Source organism: Muntiacus reevesi, chromosome 5 (assembly GCF_963930625.1).
Source record: "Muntiacus reevesi chromosome 5, mMunRee1.1, whole genome shotgun sequence".
In the NCBI taxonomy this organism is placed as follows: Eukaryota; Metazoa; Chordata; class Mammalia; order Artiodactyla; family Cervidae; genus Muntiacus; species Muntiacus reevesi.
The window spans coordinates 11987067-12004428 of NC_089253.1; the positions used below are offsets into that span (position 1 = coordinate 11987067).

General features: G+C 40.0%; 1 protein-coding gene across 7 annotated transcripts in view; it reads left to right on the forward strand.

The window, feature by feature from the left end:
• Positions 1–17362, forward strand: part of DLG2 (discs large MAGUK scaffold protein 2) — a 2219272-nt gene that overhangs the window by 2041273 nt on the left and 160637 nt on the right. For all 7 annotated transcript variants that reach the window (XM_065936970.1, XM_065936964.1, XM_065936965.1 and 4 more), the window contains one exon: positions 11475–11589. In XM_065936970.1, coding sequence (XP_065793042.1) covers positions 11475–11589 — 115 coding nt within the window. The remainder of the gene's footprint in view (positions 1–11474; positions 11590–17362) is intronic.

Here is a 17362-nt window from a genome sequence, read left to right on the forward strand (position 1 = left end):
TGGTCAAGTTTGCCAGTTTTCATCATATATGACCTAAAATATTTCCTTTGCTGATGTATTTTACAAATCCCACCATTATCTCTTTTCATCCTTATAGTATTCAGAAACTATAATGAGAAAAGAGAGAACATGTTTTTATATTACCACAATGCTGTTACCACACCCAACAGAATGTAAAACAATTCCTGGTATGATGCAATATGCAGTTTTTAGTGACTTAAAATTTCTTTTTTCCAATCAGGATCCAAGCAAGCACTGTATATTACATTTGGTAGGACATTTCGACAACAAAAAAGAAAGAAATATGTCTAGACAAAAAAACCTCCACAGTCTATTATGTAAGTTTAGATTTATGAAGTGTTCCTACCCTCAGCCTTATGATTCATGTGGTGACCCGGCCCTGCTCTCTGCAGCCACTCTGGAAATCCATGCCCCAAATTGTTGGCAGATTCTACAGTGCTGGAGGCAGGGCTGACTGCTCTCTCTCCTGAGCATGTTCTGCCTCCCTGCACCCCTGTGAGTGCCCCGTGTGCGTTCGATAGATCAGTTCAGTTCAGTCGCTCAGTCGTGTCCGACTCTTTGCGACCCCAGAGGGCAGCAAATGAGCCTGGCAGTCAGCCCCAAGGGTGGCGAACCTGCACGGACAGGAGCCCTGGTTTCCAGTTGACTTCAAGCCTTAAACCCAGAATCATACTAATGACATATTGAGAAGCTTTCGTTTGGGAATTGTTTTGGAGAGACCAAACAAAGCTTTTTCATGTTGATCTCACCAACCTGTCTTACAGAATTCACTGTAGGTATGAATCTATAGCTGCATTGGAAATTGGTCACTAACTTGTTACCCAGGGTGACTGAGCCAGATAGCCATGGACCTGTATAGGTCAGGAGTAAAAGAGGGACTAGCACTGTTGCTTATAGAGCCAAGTGTAGTATAGTGTAGTGAAAAAAAAAGCTGGTTGAGGCTGGAACTAGATGTGGATTCAAATCCCAGCTCTTCTGTGTGGGCTTGGACGAATTGTCTAGTCTCTCTAAGCCTCCATTTTCTCTTAGTTTTCTTCCCTTTGTGCTTCTGTTTATCTCAGAATGGTGGGTTATCCTCCAAGATAATATGTATATGTGTTTCTCAAGATGCTATTAAAGGATAAACCTGATAGGAATGTTGTGGGAGCAAGACCAGTATTTGTACCCCTTATGTCACCCAAGAGGTCTGCCAACCTGCCTACCTCTAGAGCCAGACTGCATTATCTTCTTTCTCTGCCCCAATGTATAATTAGGCAAGAATATCATCCTTTTCATTGGGCAAGATCTAACTGATTATTACTGCAGAAGAACACAGGAAGCTTGAACATTATTATTTTAGCTTCTAGTTCCATGATTTTAACACAAAAGAAGGAACCGGACAGATCCAGCAAAGATTTAACACTTTTATTTGTGAAGGAAGCCTTTTCTTATCTGGTTGGATGTAGTCTTAGGCCCTTTGCCTTAAATTAGAAGGCCCAGCTCCTTGATCCTTCTTCTGCCATACCATTACCTGCGAATCACAGCAATTAAACTACAGCCTGTGCGTCTCAGCTCTGAGCCTTTTGCTCAACCTGCCAGCAGAACCTTCAGAGAGAATTGCCATTGGCAGCTAGGCCCTAATGGTATCAGAGGTTTCCACTTTCCCCTCAGGAGTTTCACGTTTACTCTCAAGCATGATGCCCTATGTAGTTTTATTTCCGTAATCAAGACAGAAATCTAATTTTACAACTTTGGGGACAAACGTTAGATACTGAAGAAATACTCTAGGCAGGAGGGAAATTTTGAAAAGGCTGTATTGATAAGAATTATTATTATCCCCTTTTATGGTATTCAGTTTATCAAGCATTTTTATATCTGTTTTTTCATTTGATCCTACAACCACCTCATAATGTAAGTAAGGTGTTAATATTACCCTAATTTTATAAATGAAGAATACAAAGTTTCAAGAGATCTTAATCTTTTTTCATTTCATAGATGCTATCACATTTAATTTTCAAGCAATCTGACAAAGCTGATGGTGTTTTTCTGTTGTATATATGAGAAAACTAAGTCTGCTCTGGGTTGAATAACTTGCACAAAATCCACACTGTGAATTAGTGGATTAACTTAAGATTTAAAGTTGGATTCTGTTTATTTCAGAGCCTTAAAAAAATTAACATCAGGCTACTCCCAGTTGACTGAAGACACAGGCTTTGCCAAATTCAAAAAGTTTCTGTTCTGACTCCACTTTGCAGTAACCCTGGTAATCAAAGAAAATCTGCCTTTATGAATCCATAAAACAAAGTTTGCGTGAAGCCAAATTGAAATTTGATGTTTCTAATTTTCAGACTTATATGCACATTGTACAAAATAACTGGTTGGGGATTCAGACTGTTTGTCTATAAAACTTCATTTCACGCAGTAAAGAATTCCTGAGCATTTACTGAAACTTCTTTAAAGGTTCTCTAGCCAGACTGCTTCTAGAAATTATTCTAGTCAAAACAAAGCTGAGAGAGAGAAACAATGTATCTTAATTCAGTGTGCTATTAAAACTTGCTCTAAAAGGTCTGATCCACCTAGAGAATGAGCTTATGGTTACCAGGGGGAAGGATAAGGAGAAGAGATAGCGAGGGAATTTGGGATGGTCATGAACAAACTGCTATATTTGAAATGGATAACCAACAAGGATCTACTGTGTAGCACAGGGAACTCTGCTCAGTGTTATGCAGATGCTTGAATGGGAAGGGAGTTTGGGGAGAATGGATAATGTATGTGTGTGGCTGAGTCCCTTTGCAGTCTGCCTGCAACTATCACAACACTGCTAATCGCTATACTCCAATACAAAATAAAAAGTTTAATAAAAAAGTTTTAAAAGTAAAAGTTTAAAAAGCAATGTATACTGATCCACGTTATAGCAACAATGACAACAAAAAGATCAATTTTTCCCCTGAAGTCTTTATTTAGCTTGCCCAATTCAGCAAACATTTACTTTAGCATTTATTAACTGATAACCATGTGTTATATCAGTTATAACAATGCTCTGTTCCAAACATTAGGATACAGGAAGTGTATGACAATGTCTTGCCCTCGTGGTGTCTATAACTAGGTTTTTAATGCTCAGCGCTAGAGCATTACAAGTGCTCTTACTTTGTGGAGTTCAGAAACAATAATAGACTCACCCTGTTGTCTAGGAGTCCCAGTTATATTTCGATTCTAGTGAATTTAGTTTTTAATCTATTTCTGTCTCTCTCCGTCTCTCTGTCTCCTGGTCTCCCCCCACCCTCACACACACACACATACACAGTAGTTTGAATCAGAAGTAAACCAAACAACATCTGTAAATCTTCTGCAGTGGAAAATTCCATGTCACCACTTTAACACAGAAGCAAGATTGCAGTCTGAGAGATGAGTTAAGGAAGGAGCCGGGATAAAAGGCTAATAAAATCCCGAGGCAGAATAACCAGCCTGTGTAGCCCCACTGAAAACCCTTCCTTCCAGTGTCCAGAGATGAGCTGTCTTGAGGGCAGGTGGGCATGCCAATACACTCACGGGAGGGGAGCCAGTCTTCTAAGCAGCCTGTAAAAACAGCAGCCATACCAGCCTGACTGAAAAACAGCCCGAGATGGAAAGCTCTGAGGCTGTCTCTACAGTCTGATGAAAGTCTGATGATGGTGCCTCTTTTGTGCCTGTCCAGCTCTGAAATTGTGGGGCAAAGGAATCAAAGAAGAGGTGGTGAAATGGGAACTTTTGATTCTTTTCTGAGTGCCAAGTAAATAGAATTATTTTTGTATCATTCATTATTTTGACAAAGTATTACTTCTTGGATTTGAGGCACAACCAGTATTCTATGGCGACCCTCCTATGCATGCCTATTTGGTTGAATCTAGTGAAGAATAACATGTCTCTGATATCTTCCCAAAGAGTGTACTTTTCAGGTGGTCTCATAGTTTTTCACTTTCAAAGTAAAATTGTCTATAATCTTTTGCCAAAAAAAAAAAAAGAGAGAGAGAGAGAGAGAGCCTAGTGTAGAAGGAGCAATGCTATATATGTTTGGAATATTCTAGTTTTAAGCACTTTTATTTATCCTATTACATTGTTTATAAGGTTAGCTTTTTCCCTCTTCTATACACGTACGTGTCAGCTTGTGAAGTCTAAATGAATCTCGAGTCCACCGTCTCTAAAGAAACAGTACTGCTGCTGCTGCAGTGTGTGTGTGCTGAGTTGTGTCTGACTCTTCACAGCCCCGTGGACTGTAGCCTGCCAGGCTCCTCTGTCCATGGGATTTTAAGAATACTGGAGTGGGTTGCCATTTTCTACTCCAGGGGATCTTCCAGACCCAGGGATCAAACCTGCATCTCTTGCATCTCCTGTATTGGCAGGCGGATTCTTTACCACCGTGCCACCTGGGAAGTCCTACAGTCTTTCACAAAGATTTAACCTGCCTCAGTTTCTCCTTTGGAACATGTATCTGTATTGGCTTCTTCCCACCATAACGCTATCTCATTACTGTTTAGAAAGTGCCTGGTACTCATATAAGAGCAGAAATATATGTGGCAGATGCTCTTTCTATATTCACCCCAAGAAACCAGAAAATTAAAGGCTACGCATCAGCCTGTGTGTGAGCCCCTTAAGGCAAAGAACTGTCCAGTGGACTCAGTATTCCTATCAGTTAGCATTGTGCTTGCCATGTAATAAACCCTGAGGAAACAGTTGCTGAATAAATGAAGAAGGTATTCCCCCAAAGAAATGGAAGCATTCACAATTGCTCCCCTGTATCTCACTGCCAGAACAGTGACTTGTCTGCATTTTTCCCATATACCCTTCCTGGGCTCTAGTGACAGCAAGTGCCAAGTGCAGGTAAACAATATTGTGGCCCCAACAGACTACGTGTCATTGCCATTTACCCCATCCCTATTGGAAGGTGCCCCAAAGCCCAGGCTTCTTTAGTTTATAAGCCACTAAGAACTTCTAGCTCAGGTTTATCTATTTAAAAGATCGCTCCTTGGGTGAGCGGCAGGTGGTCTCTTCAAACTACTTTCCCTGGAGCGTGGAAATGGATAACTCGGCAGGAAAGCAGCCTGTTCTGCTTGCATGTGCAGAATCCTGTTCACAGACCAGTGCTTTACCAGTTGCTGTTAAAACTGTGTATGTGTCCATAATGAGCGCATAAGAATAGGATACTGTTGTCCCCATTAGTGTGGCTGAGGACTGGATGGATATGTATTTGTCTTAAGAGGGGCCAGCACAGTAGCAATGGAAATCACTATCTTACATTTACAAAAAGCTCCGTGCCAAATCTCATTTTAATTCTCACACCACTTTGTGAGAGTAGTCTCGCAATTTACAGATGAGCACAGTGGCGCTCAGAAACTTCCCATGGTCCCGTTAGTAGTAAATGACAGGATTAAGATTTAAAGCTGGCCTCCCAGCCTGGACCCTGTCCTGCTTTGCTCGCTGCGTCCCCTGGTAAGTGACAGTCATTAGTCGGCTGCACAAGGGCACAGCTGTGGAGAGGTAGGCCGCCCACCAGGTTACTTCAAGGACGACATGCCGAAGGCTTGTGCTATAGTCTAACCCAGTGAGCTTGTTGTTTTCTTCTCTGATGCATGGCTGGGACATCAGAGACGTGAAGATGGGAGCAGTCATTCAGCTTTAATCAACACAGATGAATCCTGTTGCATTAAGCAACCCCAGACTTCTGGGGCAGTGCCTTCATTCCTGTGTGGATGACGGGGGTCAATTTGCTTCTGGGTCTCCTTGTTCACATTTGACAAACTGCAAAGGAATCTGGTATATATGGCAGAGCTTCCTCTTATGTGTGGCAAGGGGCATTCACACCCTTGCCCTTGCTCCATCCAAGTGTCCATCAGTACCTCAAAGCCTTGCAACGATACTGATGGACAAGGTCACTGATATTCCTGAAAAAGGCAGCAGCTTCAGAATTGAGCATCATTCTCCTGACCTCCAGATGATTATGGATTTGTGAGAGGACCCTGGGGTGCCATTCAGTGGTTGCCCAGCAGATGAATAGTTCCATCCTAATGTCAGGTGTCCCAGATGTGGCCACCTGTAACTCTTTCCTTTTTGACCTCGTAGAGTCATCAATTCCTAACAGGCAGAGTAAGGCTGTAATAGGGGCCACTGAGAGCAGACACGGGTTTCTGTTCTACTTGGTACAGAAAGGGGTTATGACTTTTGCAAGCAGTGAACAAGAATAGGTGTTAAATTACATATGAAAATTAACAGCAGGAATTATCAGTCATTACCAATCAGTCAGCTCTCTCTTGTAACCTTCCACATATCTTGAAGTAGGTACAATTATTATTCCTGTTCTGCTTACTCATGAGGAAACTGGGCCCAACTTTCACAGTAATTCACAGCTAACAAATGGGAGAGCCAAGATGCTTTTTTAAAATTGAGGTATAGTTAATTTATAATGTTGCATTAATTTCTGCTGTACGGCAAAATGATTCAGTTGTATACATATAAACATTCTTTTCTTTTCCATATGGCTTATCACAGGATAGTGAATATAGTTCCCTGTGCTGTACAGTAGGATCTTGTTGTTTGTCCATCCTCTATATAATAGTTTATACCAGCTAATTCCAGACTCCCTGTCCTTCCCTCCCCTTCTCTCCTCCTGCTTGCCAGTCACAAGTCTGTTCCCTACATCTGTGAATCTGTCTCTGTTTTGTAGAGAATAGGTTCATTTTTTTGCCCTTATTTTAGATTCCACATATAAGTGAAATCATATGGTATTTGTCGATTTCTTTCTGACCTACTTCGTTTAGTATGATCTCTAATTATACATGTCGCTGCAAATGGCACTTCATTCTTTTTTATGGTGGGTAGTTTTCCTTTGTATATATACCACATCTTTATTAACTCATCTGTCGATGGACATTTAAGCTGTATCCATGTCTTGGCTGTTGTGAATGGTGTTGCTATGAACATACGGGTGCATGTATCTCTTTGAATTAAGAGTTTTGTCTAGATATGTGCCCAGGAGTAGGATTGCTGGATCATATGACAATTCTATTTTTAGTTTTTTGAGGAACCTCCATACTGTTTTTTTGTAGTGGCTTAAGGTCCTGCTGCTTTAATGCAGTTTCCCACCTCAGCCTTATCCTGCTTAATTTCCTTGTCAGAGTCCCGTTCAAGAAGTAAACTCCTTTAGGTTCTGTCTTTTTCAAAACTATATGCCATGTGCCTAGTACAATCCCGTGTGTAGGAAAGGAGGCATGATAGACCTTGAGGTTGGAGAAGCAGAGAGGAGTGAGGCATACCCACTCTCTAAGGAGTTTATGGAACGATAAACGAGAGGACCAGCATGCATGTAATACAGTTGGTGGAAGGAAAGAGAGCGTGGTATTGGGAGGGAGGGGCAGAGAATTGCGAAGCCTAGGTTCTAAGGGAGAATTGTAGTGTTTTAATGGGTACTGGGATGTGATGAAAGCAAACGGGCCTCACAGAGACCCAGGGTTGAATGCTAGCTCCATATCCAATGGACTCTGTAACCTAGAAGCTCTGTGACTTGGGTGGAGTTCACCTCTCTGGACCTCACTACCTCTAAAATATACACTTACCTCAGAACTCTGTTAGGAGAAATAACATAATTTTTAAGTACCTAGTACAGAAGTTGGTTTATTGTAGGTACTCAGTAAACATGAATTTTCCCATAGAATAAGGATTGAGCACTTTGAAATCTCATCTGGGACTTCCCTGGTGGTGCGGTGGAGAAGAATCTGCCTTCAGGGGCAGGGGAAAAGGTTTGATCCCTGGTCGGGGAAGATTCCAGATGGCACGGAGCAGCCTGAGCCCACTGCGCCGTGACTGCTGAGCCGGGCTGTAGAGCCTGTGCGCTGCTCCTGAAGCCCCCCCGCCTCTAGCCTGTGCTCTGTCACAGGAGAAGCCGTTGCAGCGAGAAGTCCCAGCTCCGCGGAAAGAGTAGCCCCCACTGACTGCAGCTGCAGAAAGCCTGCATGCAGCAACAAAGACCCAGCGCACCCAAGGATAAAGAAAATAAAAATCGCATTAGAATGTTTTCCTGAGTGTTAGGAATTTATTGGAAAATATCCCAGAGAGGAGGGCATGGATGTGAATGAAACATTTGGGGAGAGAAGAGAGAATTAAGATTGAATGGACATGGTGGTGGTAGATTTTTAACTTGTTGAAAATGTAATTTTCAGTACTATTATAAAACATAAAGAAGACATACTTCACAATTTATGTATCTATTTTCTTGTTTATTTCTAGAGAGTTTCTAACTAATTTATCTCTGAGAGGCTGGAGACACATCCCTCTGTCTGTCTGTCTGTTTCTCTCACACATACTCACATGCAGACACACACACACCATTTATAGTTACAAACTCAAATCTTATTGTTTTTGCTTTGATGAAATTACTTGTAAAGCTTTATTTTTCAAAAAGGGACAAAGAAGGATAGACACTTTTGAATATGAGATTTATGTTTAATATGACCAAAGTGGAGAAGTTGAGAACAAGATGGGTTCCAAGTAAGACAAATACAATACAATACACAATATAATACCTCCCTATCCATAGCGGGGAAAGTAAACACTGTAGAATATGATGCAGAATAAACCTTTCAAAAGCGTGGCAGAAAACATTTTGGGGCTCCGACGAGCCATCCATTAAGGAGAACACAGGAAGAGCCTAACAAAGTGCCAGTCACATGCAGTTAAGTATCAGGAAACTGTTTCCAGACTGTATGACATGGCTGAGATGGGGAGAGCTCAGAGACTGCCAAGAGGGAACAGTAAAAAATAACAGTGCAATTTGGGAGTGACCCTAATTAAATAGGAATAAAGCCTTGAAATTAAACAGAATTATTAGCCTTGAGAAAAGAAGTCCTAGAGGAGAATCATCTTGTCTTTCTTCATTATAAAAAAAAAAAGCACTTAATGTTGAAAATGGGAAATTTCAGTACCTGCAGGCATTTAAAACTGAAATTCATTTCAGTTCTCCCTCATTCATTCATTCAGAAAATGGATTTCAGGTCTTTGTCATGATGGTGAAGTCATCCAAGTGGTAAAGGGGGTGTCCTGGGATTTAGTGATTCTTAAGATTTAGTGATTATTAGGGGCGATGCGTGGCATTTAGCTGGTGACAGTGTGTAGCATGGCTCAGGAGATACAGTTCCAACTCTATGTTCCAGGATAGATTATTTTCTCCAAAAAAAGCACTCATGGGGACCGTGTGACATCCGTGCAAAGCTTGACTGATACTCATGCTACAGCTTTCTACTGGGCTGCCTTGAGTGTGTTCACGTGTACCAGGACCCCGTCTGACAGCAAAGGCTGTCATATGGGAATTGTTACATACATTACGGTCTAAACTGTGGGATATAATTAAGGGTATTAAGAAACATGATACTTATTAAGAGAAGGTAGGAAAATATCCAAGATAACTCTGCTCAAAAGGGAGGAAAGAGCATTAGCATAATATATAATTGTGATCTCACATGTGTGGGGGAGTATATGTGTATATTCAGATGAATATGGATGCAAGTCCATCACCCACCGTCTATGTACCTGCAGGCTATGCTGTAGGGAAGACCAAGAGTGAGAGAAGAAGGGGGGATGGGGGCCTATTATTTTTTATTCCATGTTTTTTTTATATGCTTCACATTTTTACAACATCCGTGGCCTTCATTTTGTAATTTAAATAAGAAATGAGATAATGTCCCTGAAGCTTGGAGCATAACATCTGCCATGTGGCCGGCAATAAATGTTAATTGGATATTAATAGGATGACAAGAAAATATGACTTGCTCAGAATGACTTAATCTGCATATAGCATCATACTGATGGTTGTATAAATAAGTATTTTCTCTCCCTGCTAAAATGAAATATTTTAAATTACAGTTAATAGATTTTAGGTTAAATATGTTATTCTGTTCACTTAATCACTTAGGATTTAATTATTTAAAGAGAAGTTTTGAACAGGAAGCCTTCCAAATCTAAGTAACATCAGACTTTGTTTAAGCACCAGAAATTTCCCCTCAGCTATTGGGGTCTTATCTTTAGAGTGCAGGAGTGAGTGCTAGTCTGCTTCAGTCGTGTCCCACTCCTTGTGACCCTGTGGACTGTGGCCCACCAGGCTCCTCTGTCCATGGGATTCTCCAGGCAAGAATACTGGAGTGGGTTGCCATGCCCTCCTCCAGGGAATCTTCCCAACCCAGGGATCGAGCTCACATCTCTTTATGTCTCCTGCATTGGCAGGTGGGTTCATTACCACTAGCACCATCTGGGAAGCCCATCTTTGGAGTAGTAAACTTCAAAAATATTTAACATTCAGAATTCATTATTTTCTGTCTTTGAAAACCAAGATCAAATCATTTTCCTTATGGAAATCCATACCACAACAACCAATATATATTCAGTAAATTGAATTTAAATTTAATTTTATGGAACTTTTTATTATAAAAAATTTGAAATATACTGTAAGTAGATCATCTTGTATTATATTCATTTAATCATCCTTGTTTTGTGAAAAGTTATGAATAAATTGAATTGAAAATCAATTTTTTTCTGAAATATATTGAGAACCTCTCTTAAAATTCTTCCTGATGAGTTGCTTTGCAATTAGAAGAACCATTTACAATTTGAATTAACATGCTCACAGTTATCTTCTGGGCAAACTGAGCCTTCTACCTAAAGCAAGATCTTCCTAAAGTGAGATACTGTTGTACCGAGATGATAGACCAAGTTGGGATTCAGAACATGAAAACGTCAAATTATTTCTTTTTATATGCTGACTGTGTTACTAAGTATCTTAAAACTTATTTTTCTGTCTTTATTTTTATTGGATTGATGTGGTGAAAAAATTTTTCCTATGATGACATAATATATTTTAATAATTATATTTCCTTGATTTTTTAAGACCCTTATATTTTTTCTTTGCGTGCTTCTAAAATAGATTTAATATTTTCTAACCCTGATCTCCTGAGAAGCTAATTTATATATATTGTGTTAGGATTGATGAAGTTTGGCATGTGATATTTTGTATTAAAGATACAAGGCAAAATTGAGGTACTATCCAAGTAATCAACTTCTAAGACATCCCCCCCACCGCTCCCCCCAAGAAAAGAATTTAGCAAAAGTAAATGGTGTTTTTTTCACAGTTCATCACCAAACACTTGATTCTCCAGTCTCTCAGTTGGAAAGTGACCTCCTCCTCCCATGGACTTTTCAATAGTGGGGTTTGGTGGTGGTATGTTTTCAAGTTTGCTTTTTGGGAAGTAACTGATGTGTTCTTTCCCTCTTGGGAATGTCTACAAATAAATAACATGAAAGTGAACCTTCTGTATTCCACTCGTCTTGCATTGTGCATCCCTCTGTTTCTTGGTAAAGGAACCAACAACAGGGACAAAGGGCTGCCTTGAGTGTGTGATATTTCTAACCTGCTGAAGGCACAGAACCAAACTTGCCGTCTTCGTTTCCATTCCTAGATTACGCTCGATTTGAGGCCAAAATCCATGACCTGCGAGAGCAGATGATGAACCACAGCATGAGCTCCGGGTCCGGGTCCCTGCGAACCAATCAGAAGCGTTCCCTCTATGTCAGGTAGGCGACAGTGTGTTTCTTACTGGGACCTGCACTTGGGAGCCCTCAGCCTGGGGAGACCCCGCAACACCCTGTAGCGAGGGGACACATGTTCTTCATTAACCCACGCTCGTCAGTACACCACTGTAAGACCTTACGTTTAACCGTTGTGAAGAAACTTTTGAAATGTTATTAACTATGTTAAATTAGTTAAAGTCCCCTGCTTTTAACAAGTTCTTTGACCATGTTGTGATCCAAGGTAAAGTTCTTAGTACAGGTTGTAGTAAAAATAGTGAGAAGAAATATTTTCAGCTCAGATGCATCTTAAACTGAATATATGGGCCGAAGTACTGGACATCTGCTTACCATCAGTATGGGAATAAAATATTCTCATATTTCTTCCTGGCTCACTTGACACCTATCCTATTAACTTTGGTGTATTGATTAGAAATCAGTACTCTCTCAAAGAGTTATATCGTTTTTTTCCTTAAAGTTTGGTAGAATGACTTTTTTCTGTGGCATCTCATTACCAATTGTTTCTCAAACCATAAATGTTACTTGTTCCTTGCCTGACAAAACTCATTAACTTATCAGAAAAAAAAAGATGATTGATTTAGCTTGAAATGCCTTCTGGTCTTTCATCCCCATAATTAATTCTTGAGTAAGGTCCATCATCGCTCAACTGTAACATGCACCTCTTCTTAGCATAAAACCTCCTGTATTCCTCTCAAAATATACTTTATCAGTGCTGACTCTAATTAAAAAAACCCCAGAAAACAGTACACTATAAAAGCTCAATGAATTTGAAATATCCAGTTCTTTATTAAAAAATAATGCATCATATTTCTTTGAGGATTTTATGCCATATTAGAGCATTAATTTCTATTTTTTTCACAGAATCTAGGAAAATCTTCCTAATTCCTATAGGAAACTATTCCTCATTCCACTACCATTCAATTAAAAAGAAATGATGACTTATAATAATAAGAATGATGTTGTAAGTATTAATGGCCAGAGTAGGATAGTGATGCCCAGTTAATAGTGAAAATGAATCCAGGTATCATTGGGGGAACCACACCCATCCTCACTGTATTCTCTTGGGATCTGGTCTGACTCCCACCTAGGGTCATATCCTTTAGACCTGAAATTTCACCGTCTTGTCTTGACACGAGGTGCATGTTACAGACATTCATTTGTAGTATACTTACATAGATTTGTCCTGTTGGTCTCGCTGTGGCTGTAAGGAATCCTTTGTGTGTCTTAGGTAGGTACAGCAGGGCTAAGGAGGATGCCAGAAGGCACTGGTTTCTCAAAGGCCTTGGTTTGCTGGCCTCTCTGACAAGCATAGAGTTCCTTCTTATTCCAGGGAGCTCCAGTACCTCAGAAGCCCTGAGATTTAAATTAAAAAAAAAAATGAGAATATGAATATCCCAAATTTGTTCAACTACATTTTGGAAGATTATTTTGGTCCATGTCTATGTAACCTGTGAGAGGAACTATTGAGAACCACCCTAGGACATGCCTTGTAGTGATGTCACAAATACGACAGAAAGCAGCTGTTTCTGTTTCTCCTCACTTGTGTTGTATTGCTGGTCTTGTGATATAAAATATTTTCTAAATCCTGAAATGCTTTAATCTTGGGTAGCAAATTAGGAAAAGTCAACTAAATTAATAGGATAGAGATAAGTCAGCTAAAATTAAACAGTTATATAGAAAAAACTGGAAGGAAAAATAATCATATTGTTGCTATCTTGTTAAAAAGTAGAATGCATAAAAATGTTCACTGTACTAGGAGGAGTTTGCTGAAAATATACTGGTAATAACTTAGCCCTTTTAAGTAAGTTGTGGAAGATTAGGAAAGTGAAATGAAGTGATATGATGCTATTATGTAAAACTAACAGGCTTATTTGAAATAGTAATATTGCTCAGAATCAGACCTTTATTCTCTGAAATGGTAAATAAAACTATAACATACAAAAGAGATGAAGACTTAAGGTAATAAAGATCCTTGTCTGGTCAGTGCTCTAATAGTTGCATATTGTATTAAAGGAGGAACTCCTGTTAAATAAGGCTCAAAAATAGCTGAAAATTCATGAAAAATTTCCCAAATTATTTCTTTACAAGATACCAGAAGTATCTTGTAGAGGTCTGACCTCAGTTGCTAGATGACTGTTAGAGGCATAGAATTGCAAAAGATGTGGACCATGAATAGAGTCAAATCAGAAGGAAAGAACTTACAAGATCCCCTAGCCCTGTTCTCACGCAATGTGATAAATTAATTAATTTCATTAAGTAATGAAATAGAAAAGCCTAAACGGAATTCTTTCACAAAATGATTTGGTATGTTTATACCTTTTTTGTTTGTTTAACACTAATTTTGACTGTAGGATTTTCAGATATGCTTGTTTCGTTTAGATCACTTAAATAGAACTAGTGCCAGTTGATTGTGTTATTTTAGAAAGTCAACTAGATGCTGTTTCAAAATAAATCAGTTGCAAAATTTCTCTGATTATATAAATATCAGATGATGAGCATGTGTCTTTAATCCCAGAATGACACCCTGGAGTGTTATCCCCTTTACCCTGCTCAGCTTTATGTAATGCTCGGGCTGGAATCTTAGCTATCACCAGGCCCACTGTTTAATTTACAGAAGGGGAAATTCCTTCCCCAGGAGGAAGGGGCCCCATAGCCGCTTGGCGGCAGAGTTGGATCTCCTGCCTTCCAGAGCCATCTATCACTCCAGCTGCCTTGGGCCCAGCTTATGTGTATCAGCTCTTCAGTGCGCTTTGGCTGTGAATCCCAATGTGCTTCTGTCAGCACAGTGGCCGACTCTTGGATTATGAAACAGATTAGCTGAGAGGAGAAGTTTAAAAAGAATACTTCTTTGGGGCTTTTACACAGGATAAACTGTACTATAGGGCTTTCATGTGGGATTTCTTTAGTGCTATTCATATTTTTCCATGAAGCCAAAACCTAAGCCAGAAAGCAAGCTCTTCTTTGTTCTGTAATAAACAATTTAGCTGACTTAGTAGAATATTTGCTTGTGCCACAAAACCACCTTCCCCTTGGAGTTACCTCCTCTTCCCTACACACCATACACTGTTGTTCTCTCTCACACACACACTCTCTGTCAACATTAGCCCTGTGCTGGCTGTGTCCAGGACGATGCATCTTCTCAGGCTCATGCAGAAATTGGCCTCCTTCCCTTCCTAGAAATAGTCCCCCTGGTGATGGCGATGTATTTGCCTGGCAGGGAACTAGCACATCTATCCAGGCAGTGTTGTAAACTTGAGCCAACCCTCTCTATTTTCCAATCTAGTTGTAATTATTTTCCTTCTTCTAATCTTTTTTTGTAAGGCACTTGAAGTGCTTTGGTCGTGCCATGCAAATGGAGTTGATTGTCGCTAATAATAATGCTGTACATGTTCTATGCCAATGATTTGGATCTGCTTGGTTGAATGGGCTATGTGTATTGTGTATTTCCTGCATTGTGAAACATATGTAGTTGTAGAAACTTAAACGTAAATAAAACGTTAAAAGTTTGAATAAAATATTTTTCAAAATGCTCTACAAGTACATTATCAGTTCTTCAGCCCTGGATGCCACCTGGGCTCCTGGTATGGGTTTGTTGCATGTACTTTGGGGCTCCATAAATGTGCAGGTTGAGGTCTCGCTACCGCTGTAATGCACATTCCCCTTGGTATCTTTCTATCAGCTCTAAATGCATCCCACTAGCAGAACAAGGCTTTTCCTGCTACTAATAGGATGTGCCTTTATATCTAAAAGCTGCCAAGAAAGGTCAGAGTAGGGGGGGTTAAATTCACTCAAGAGTGCAAATGGCTAAGGAGAGATCCTTTCTTTTGATAAAAGAGAACCAAGAGCACCCAGGACACTGGGAGAATGGAGAGGGGAAGAAAGAAAAGCAGGTAAGTCCACCAACGGGGAGTAAGAGGTCACAGGAAAGAATATAAAAGAGAAACCTGGTCCTTGTTCATTTGTTAATAAAAGATATTGATTTGAAGAGTTTGAGTGAAGAAGCTTTCTGTTGTGAATTTAGGTTTAAAAGTCAGTAACTCTTATTTATTTATGCATTCATCAAGCGTGTTTTGAGTGTGTATTCTGTACCAGAACCTATAATGGATACTGAGGACCTGGAAGTCATGCCCTGTCCTCAAGAAACTTGCATCTAGTGTGGCAAGGAGATAAGGGGAAGACAGTCATAATGCAGAGTGCTGTGAAACGTTAGTTCTAGAAAGGCCAAGAACCTTTACTGCTACCTTATACAAGGATATCTGAATTAATTCTTGAGGATTTTATATAAGTTAATTCAGAGGCCTTCAAGTCTTTTTTACTCAAAATAAGAAATACATTTTTCTCACGACCCAGTAAATACATACACACATAAAGCTGAAAAAAAAATTTTACTATTGAAGTTTATGTTTTATGTACAGTAAACTTTGCTATTTTCCATTCTATTTCTCTCATTCTTTAAAAAATGGAAGTCACAACTCATTAACTTGATTTAATGACTCACTAATGGGATGTGGTCTACAGCTTGCAGATGGAATAGACAAGGAGGAGCATTCTAGGTAGATGACACAGGACCCAGGCAAGAGAACACGCCTGCATTACATTGTAGTCAGCATCTGTGGGGTCCCCCTTCCAGTTCCCCATGGGTGTCATCAGCACCCCATCCTCACAACTGCTCCCATTTCTCCTCTACGTTCTTCAGCCACTCTAAGCCCTCTGCTCACAGTTTTCTGTTATGGATTTGAATTATTTACTTCCTTCTGTGGTTCTAAATCCACATTTTAAACTGATAACTCAAACTTTGTACTTTCTTTGACAGTTTTTCCTTCAAAGGCTATATGTGACAAATGTTGAGGTCTGCCTCCTGCTCTATTGTTTAAATCTTTTACAAAAGGATTCATCAGAGCATCAGTTCTTTCATTCAACAAACATGATTTCACATGAATATACCTGCAATATGCCAGTCTGTAGCAGATGCTCAGCTACAGAGATGAATAAGAGATCAGACTTCTTCGTCAGGATTCTCATTGTCCGTATCTGCAGGCAGTTCAGTTAGAATGCAGGGCAGTATCCTAACTGTTCTCATGTGCTACGTGCCTTGCAATTATTAACCTGTGTTAATCTTCACAACAGCCTATAAGGTTTCCTACAATGAAATCTACCCAAAAGACCACTGGTATTTAAAACTCACCTATTAAAATAGTGATCACTCTGGTCTTTATTACAGCTTCATGGTAAAGCTCCTTGAAATGGCAGGTCCATCAATACTAGGTCTGCAAATCCCAGTTAATGTCTTAATTTTCTTATATCCTTAGTGCCTTATGGCACAGTGCTTGGCCTAAAGAAGTCTCTTCAGTAAATATTTGTTGAATGAATTAATTCCTAGATTCTCTTTCCCATAGAGATGTGAAAGAACAAGATTAAAATATAAGCCAAGACCTTTGAGTAGTCAGCCCTCTGGAAACCCATCATCAAGTGAATGGAGTTTGGTCAAGTCCTGTGGACAGGACACAGGCACTACCTTTTGGGATTTCCAGGACACATCTGGGTCTGCAAGGCCTTTCAGGCAGCTTCACCTGCCTGCTGAACTCTGTGACTCTCTTTCAGCTGAGGCCTAATTCAGTAATACGTTTAGACCATGACACACAGCCTATACCTTCTTAGTGAGAGGACCTGGGGTAGAGGCAGGGCTCAGGGTGAACCTCATCTGTGTCTTGTTCTCAGCACCCTTAATCTTCCTATTCCAGAGACACAGGACTGGAAA